The 7,280-nt window shown below is 58.0% G+C and overlaps 3 protein-coding genes across 3 annotated transcripts in view; 2 read left to right on the forward strand and 1 right to left on the reverse strand.

The window, feature by feature from the left end:
• TRAVEDRAFT_130141 (Nrap protein) overlaps positions 1-379 on the forward strand; it is a gene marked incomplete at both ends in the record, with an annotated part of 4,524 nt that extends 4,145 nt beyond the window's left edge. The window contains 2 exons of the mRNA XM_008043411.1: positions 53-190; positions 254-379. Coding sequence (XP_008041602.1) covers positions 53-190; positions 254-379 — 264 coding nt within the window. The remainder of the gene's footprint in view (positions 1-52; positions 191-253) is intronic.
• A 224-nt stretch (positions 380-603) lies between these two features.
• Positions 604-2,160, reverse strand: TRAVEDRAFT_172023 (YIF1-domain-containing protein; the record flags this gene model as incomplete). The annotated part of the gene is made up of 6 exons (XM_008043412.1): positions 604-951; positions 1,026-1,122; positions 1,195-1,253; positions 1,307-1,467; positions 1,521-1,719; positions 1,777-2,160. The coding sequence occupies 6 exons, from the start codon at positions 2,158-2,160 to the stop codon at positions 805-807; spliced, it is 1,047 nt and encodes a 348-aa protein (XP_008041603.1). The 3' UTR covers positions 604-804.
• A 792-nt stretch (positions 2,161-2,952) lies between these two features.
• On the forward strand, positions 2,953-3,951 carry TRAVEDRAFT_50600 (uncharacterized protein; the record flags this gene model as incomplete). The annotated part of the gene is made up of 1 exon (XM_008043003.1): positions 2,953-3,951. The coding sequence occupies one exon, from the start codon at positions 2,953-2,955 to the stop codon at positions 3,949-3,951; it is 999 nt and encodes a 332-aa protein (XP_008041194.1).
• Between the last annotated feature and the right edge of the window lie 3,329 nt (positions 3,952-7,280).

Below are 7,280 nucleotides of genomic sequence, written 5' to 3' on the forward strand. Positions count from 1 at the left end.
CCCCCCACCCCTCTGCGACTCGGCGTTGGGCCGTGACTGAGCGGATCGCCAGCATGTGTACGCGGACACGGTCCTCCTCTTCCACGACGCCTTTGGGGGCGACCGCATCGGGGCCGTCTGGCAGCCTGCCCTGCGGAGCGCGCGGCCGTTCCGCGCGCTCGGTGGCTTCTCTAGCACGCCGACACACAAGGTGGGCATATGCGCGCTCTCCGCCCAGGTTCATGCGCTCACACTACCGGCGTATCTGCTCCAGGATGCGGCGAAGGGGAAGGACAAGGACAAGGGGCTGGTGGTCCTCAACGAGCGTGCGCTCTTTGCCGAAGTGCAGCGGCTGGGCAGCACCCTCGTTGCGGGGATCGCACCCCAGGGCACATCGTAGCACACCTGTCGTGTTTTCGTGGTGAAAGCGGCAAGAATCATGCGTCTGACGTGGTACCTCATCTACCCTGCGACAGTGCCTGCCATGATGCGATGTATGTATGCGACTGCCCGGATGCCCACCGTCGGATTTCACTTTCTCTCGATATACGGACGCATGAGCACGCATCGGAAGCTTCAGCCGAGCCAGTGCAGAAGGAGCACAATGCAAACCCACAAGCCCTGCCCATGCCTCGGGCATTCCAAAGCTCCCCCGCTACGGAGTGCCGAACGAACTTAGGAGATGTGTCCCAGCTCGGTCCGACAGCGCCTGCCACGGCGCAATGTATGCGCCCGTCGGGACGCCCACCGTTGAGACTCGGTACACACGGCATGCGCACAGTCCAGCCCAGTCCAGCGCGCGGAAAACAGTACATACAGCGCGCCCTACACGCGCACAAGCACGCCCATATACACGATCTGGCTCACCGCGACGAGGAAGAGGAACGTGATGCGCCGCGAGCGCTGCGACGGGTTCACCGCCGCGGCCGTCGCGGACGCGTCCGGCAGCACCATCGAGCGCAGCGACCTCAACTGTACGTGTACGCGGGTGCGTGGTAAGTGGTCAGTGTGAAGAGAGGGGGTGCGCGAGGAAGGAGGGGACGTACGAGGAAGAAGGCGGTGGCGAGGAAGGTGTAGAGGAAGATGAGGAGGTAGAGCGTGCGGCCGACGCCGAGGAGCCCTGCGATGAGCGTCACGATCACGCTGTGTGCGCGGTCCGTTAGATGTGCTGCGGGTATATAGAGAGGGAGGAGGGAAGGGGAGGGAGGTGCGTACCCGACGAACTTGTACCCGTCGTATGCGAGGACGTCGAGTACTTGGCTCGAGAGCCCGCCCTATACGCGCCATCATGAGTAACATGCGTATAAGAGCGAGGGATTGCGCATACGGGGATATTGAGGAGGTAACACCCAGACTTGACGAACAGGAAGTCAAGCAGCACGACCGCTAACGCTTTCGACGCGGTGATGCCGAGAATCTCGGGGTGGAAGCGGGCGTTGAGGCCCGAGTGCAGCGCGGCGAGCAGGATGTACGTCACGATCGCCATCACTGCAGGTACCCCAGTCAGCGCGCGCGCATACAAGAGGACAGGGAGGACGGACGGGGAATGTACAGGTCGGGCGAGTTGAGGTCCTCGCGCGGGGCGGCCCACTCCGACTGGCCGTTCTCGAGGCGCACGACTTGGCGGGACCACGGCCGGTGCCGCCACGGAAAGAGCAGAAGACGCAGTTTCCGAATCACGAAGGAGTTGGAGACGTTGAAATGGTGCTTGAGGTTCGAGATGGGGATGAACCCCCCAAGCTGCGCGCCGCATCAGCACAACCCTTACGCACACAGAAAGCACAACGCAAGACGCACATTCTTCTGCACATAGTCCGAGCCCGCCGCAACCGCACTTTGCCCAAGCTGCATGCCAAAGGCAGCGGTAGCATTGTCCAGGCCCCAAGCGGAGAAGTCGACCGGACCGTTCGGGCCCATAGCAGACGGATGCCCCTGCGACGGCGCGCCCAGCGGCTGGTGGTACACGGGTGCGGCGCCATACGGCGGGGCCATATGGGACGGATGGGGCGCCTGGCTGGGCATCTGCTGAGCGTATGGCTGGGAGGGGGGCGTGGAGGTGTAGCGTTGGTAGCCCTGGGGAGACATCGGCGTCGAGGGGGGCTCTGGGATGTATGCGGGGTGAGTGGGGACGGGGTGCTGGAGCGGGGGCGGGCTGTGGCTGTTTGTGTTGTAGTACGCCATCGTGCTGTAGTGGACGTGGAGGGCGAGCGAGAACGCACAGTGCGAGACCGAGCCTGGCGGTGATGGACGTGGTCGTCACGTGCCCTTCCCCGCCCGCGTAGACGTGTAGACGCCGAGTCGCCGCTGTTGTTCGTGCTACACGCTCATGGGCAGTCTTTCTGAGATGCTCTCTGCGCATCGGGAGACTGATAGAATTGGTGCATTTGGTCCTCGACACTGAGAATGCGTTGCTCGCAGATGCCCGGAGCTCGAGGCTGCATGTACATTCACCGCGCGACGGCCTTCAACTCAAACGGTGCAGTGACGCTGATGTTCTTTGCTATGTAGAATGACAGCTGTCCACTGGATTCTTTAGGTATCTGACCGACCGGAGGGTTCCTTTCGTCTACATCGTCCTTGCAGCCATTGCGGATGCGTCATGCTTCCCGCTCAACTGCGGCATCCAATTCTCTTCGCCGTCTACGTACCCTACAGCTTCCCTCCAAGAATTGCAACACGCGCTGTTGCACCGCCCTGGCCGTCACAGGATACGCATTAAGTACGTCGTTTTACTAGTCTAACAAGTCTTACGCAGCTCACTCACTTCTTCCATCCCTGAATAAAGAAAACAATGTGCATACTGAGTGTGGAGTATTCATGTTGAACTGTCAAACGAAGATGCGGTCATCTCTCTGAACGTTGGTTACCAAGGTCATACAGCAGGTCCGCAGACGAAGCTTACCGCTGCCCTCATGAACCTCCTCATGACCAGTGGCCAGACCTTCATCTACATTTCCCACTCCTTCCTGAGGCATGAGTACCAGCAACGTCCTCCCCCATCCCTCCCTGCCCTTCCTAACCCCAGAGCAGCCTCCTGTCAACAGCCACCAAAGCATTCAAACTGAGTTCTTCCCCTCGGTGCCCGCTTCTTACTCGGTGCCCGCTTCTGCCTCGGTGGACGCTTCTCCCTTGGTGCCCGCTCTTTCCTCGGAACCCGTTCTTTCAGTCCATCCGATCTCCTTCACCCAAATTTTCACTACGTCGGTTTCCGGAAGCATCGCGCCCACAAGTCCCATATCCTCACTTCCAACCTCGTTCACTACCAACCTGCCCCAAACCATCCAGCCTGCCCCTGCCGAAGCCCCACCAAAGCACCCGGAACCCCCGATCAGCGTCATCGTCCCCATCGTCGTAGTGCTCGGTCTCGCGGTCGCAGCCGCGGCGCTATTCCTGACCATACGTGCACGCTTGCGTCGGAGACGCCGCCAAGTCACCCAAGACGTCGGCCATGTTTCATATGGCGACCCACAGGGAGACCACGACTCGGCCGTGCGTGACAGCATTATGGCGGAGCGCGACACATCGCGCATTCCATCTCTCGCCGTCAGTGTCGTTGGGGGATGGCGTTCCGCTGGAGCTGAAGGGGGCGGCAGCGTATCCGGACCAGACGACAGCCCGCGCACTCGACGCCATAATGGATTCCCCGACCTGCGCGTTTCCTCGCCGCGCTCGAAAGCCTCGCAGAGGGACCCAACCAACGCACCCTCGGGCTCTCCTGTCTCCTTCGGAGAGCCGCTCGAGACGCAGGCTCAGCCTCCGCGCAGAGAGACGTCCACGGAGGATCCGGACACGGTCCTCCTCCGCCTCCCTACCGACTTCGCCCGCGGCCTCATGGCGCTCGTAGCGGGGGCGAACGTGCGCGGGGTCCGGTACGCGGGCGGGTCGGAGGACGGGCAGGGCTCGGAAGATCTGCCCGCGTACGAGTCCGAGCCTTCGGCTTCCGAGGTGGACAGGGCTCGATCCGCTTCTTGAGCTTCGTTGCTCTTCGGACGACGGGTCGTGGCGGTCTCCAGGTCGAGCAGGACACCCCGCTTCCCGTTTCGTCCATCCGTTCCATACATAGGTATTTCCTCTTTGCCTCTCTACAAGTGCGTGTATTGCTATAACGGTGACCCTCTTCGCAGTGCCCGGCCTTCGTGCTACCATGATCAATGATATCTATCTGCCCGACACAGATTGCATCTAATGCCAACCGCTTGGGTATGCCGGACTTTCTGCAGCACAAGGTCACTCGAGCAGAGCATCACACTTACAGCCCCGGCCTTCTTCTCGTTGTCGCCCCATTCTGTTTATTCTCAAGCTAGGCCCATCGGACATTACTGCGGGAGAAGCAGTGTATCATGAAATGGAACGATGATCTTCTGCCGTCAAACTTGCTCAATATACACAATGGCAGGTGAGCGGTGATGAGTACAGCCCTTTGGAAGATACGCGCTCAGGTGCCCTCTTGCTACGGATGCTTGAGTGCAGTCAACAGCCGATGCGTAGTAAGTACTATACAATCAGCCCCCGCATCAGTTCATCCTCATTTCCTCTGGATAGAGTTCTTTCACTGCAAAATTCAACAGTTGCATCAACCCCGTTCGACAGGCCTGTCACCGGTCATATAGAACGCACTCCAAGTACTGTGTGCTGGGCCCCTCGATGTACCCCGACCTATGCTCACCCCTCATACACATCTTCCCCGTGCCTTTTCATGTCCTCAACTCTTTCGTCTCATTGACCGTCTCCGACGTTCCCATCGGATCTATCCCACCGTCCAACGAAGTCACACCGGCGAGTGATTCACATTACCCAACCCCTCACCGTCTCGCAGACAAAGTAAGAACCATTTCCTGGGTCCACACGGGCTCCCGACCGGCAGGCAACACTCTGATTCGTTCACACAGGCTACCGTCATGCCACCTAGCTCCATTGAGGCCGCTTTGGCGTTGACTGCCCTCCCTGACACTTCGGCGACTACCGTAAATGCCTCCAGTGACGTTCAATCCGGGCTACAGGATGGCCCGATTGCCGCTATCGCAGTCGTGGTCGCTTTATTGATCCTGGGTACGATACTGCTTTAGCACTGTGTGTGCTCCCGCGTTCCTCTCGGGATGCGGACCACGTTCAATACTCCGAGGTACACAGATCCGAGACCGGTGATTCTTCTTGACTCTTCTTGCTACAGGGAATGTGCCGGGAGTGGCTGTCAATGTGCGCACATTATACCAACGCTACTGATTGCTCACGAATACTCCAGCTTGGCTTTCCGCGCGCGGCACGCCAATTCCCGTGTATGAACACTGGCGTCGCTCTCTCGAACTCAAGGCCGCTAGTGCTCCTACATGCAAGTTCAACTTAGCAACTGCCCCGTTCCACTGAAGGCTCAACTTCGATCGTTTTGTCTGAGGCCAACGTTCACGCTATGCGCGCGCCGAGTCGGACGCTGTCGTCTCGATCGTGCTCAATGAAGCTCTCCTCTCGGGCTGAAGCTTGCAACGCCCTCGGCGGCGGCGTATGCTCACAGCGGCAATAACGACAGCTCGGATGATGTATCGACCCAAAGATCGAGGTCTGGTGCATGCCGAGGTATCATCGCACATTGATTATTGCAGAGCCATGCACGACAAGTCTCCGACTTACCAGCGGGTTTGTTTTGCTGACGCCGCCCTTGCGGCGGCGGCGGTGCGCTACGCTGCTCACCTCCGCCCATTCCGGAACCGTACAGCTCCGGATCCTTGTGGCCGTATCCCCCGGGCTGTGCCTACAAGCGGCGTGGAGCTCTTGAAGCACCGTCTTCGAATACTCAGTACGTTCGCCCCCTATCGTCGGACGTTCCACTGCAGCTAGCTCATGTCCATGAATAATTCCTTCCCAGGATACCCTCCATGGCAGGGTGGTCATAACCATAACGAACCGCCAGAAAGCAGTGCGGTCGTCAACGACGCCATCCATATTCAGCCCTGGACACCGCAGAAGGCAACGACGATCATATCCGAGTTCCCGTGCACTGTTGCGCGCGGGCCAAACCTAGCAGTCATTTCATCTTAAGCTTGTGCTATGGCGTCTTCACTGAGGTGCATGTAGCGATATGATTTCCATTCGTCTGATTGTGCTCACCTCTTCTGAGCAGGTGCATACGATACACAGGTAAAGTATTCTGATGGCATCGAGTGCACTCGCTATAAAATATTGACTGGACCTCTCATTCACTATCCCGACAGACTTCTACTGATACCTACGTCGCCGCCGTGCTCGTGCACCCCTTCGCTGCCTTTCGCGCTCGTGTCATCCTTACCTTATCCCTGCTGCCAGTCGCTCCGAATTGACGATGGCGGATTGTGATTCGGGTTGGGGACTGTGTGCTCAAACATCCGCCTCCGATTCCTCTGTGAGTATCACTCCCAGCATCTCAATGCTTCTGACTGATAGTCAGCGCTTTGAGACATCCACATCGAATGCAAGCTCTCTCCGCACGTCCACTAATCGTCCCACAAACACGCCTGGTCTCACAAGCGCCTTCAGCCCCACAAACACGCTCAGCCCCGGTAGTTCGGTGGAGTCATCAAGCTTCAGCACCAGCCTGCTTACTCCACCTGCGCTTCAACGTCCAGGCTCGAGCCTCACTACTCCGTTTGTCGCTGAATCCACTTCTGCGACTCCCGGGTCAGTGACCACCGAAAACTCTACTAGCAGCGTCACCCTCGCTTCGGCCACAACCCCGAGCTCGTCCCAAGGGTCTGCCATTGGATCATCGTCTTCTACCTTCGCCTCCACTGCGGCTCCGTCGACCAGAGTCACATCGGGTTCCTTGTTAGTTTCTTTTCCTTCCGCTTATTGATATGCTTAAGTTCAGCGGGTAGTCCTACCTGATTTGAGGTCAGATGTTAAAAAGTTGTCCTAATGGACGGTTAGAAGCTCGCCAAAACACTTCACGGTCACAGCGTAGACAATTATCACACTGAGAGCCGATCCGTACGGAATCGAGCTAATGCATTCAAGAGGAGCCGACCGCAAGGGCCAGCAAGCCTCCAAGTCCAAGCTTATAGATCACAAGGATTTATAAGTTGAGAATTCCATGACACTCAAACAGGCATGCTCCTCGGAATACCAAGGAGCGCAAGGTGCGTTCAAAGATTCGATGATTCACTGAATTCTGCAATTCACATTACTTATCGCATTTCGCTGCGTTCTTCATCGATGCGAGAGCCAAGAGATCCGTTGCTAAAAGTTGTATTATAGATGCGTTAGACGCGTTTACATTCTGATACTTTAAAGTGTTTGTAGTATACATAGGCCGGCAGAATGCTCCGTTAAGG

The sequence above is a fragment of the Trametes versicolor genome (assembly GCF_000271585.1).
Source record: "Trametes versicolor FP-101664 SS1 unplaced genomic scaffold TRAVEscaffold_9, whole genome shotgun sequence".
Classification (NCBI taxonomy): domain Eukaryota; kingdom Fungi; phylum Basidiomycota; class Agaricomycetes; order Polyporales; family Polyporaceae; genus Trametes; species Trametes versicolor.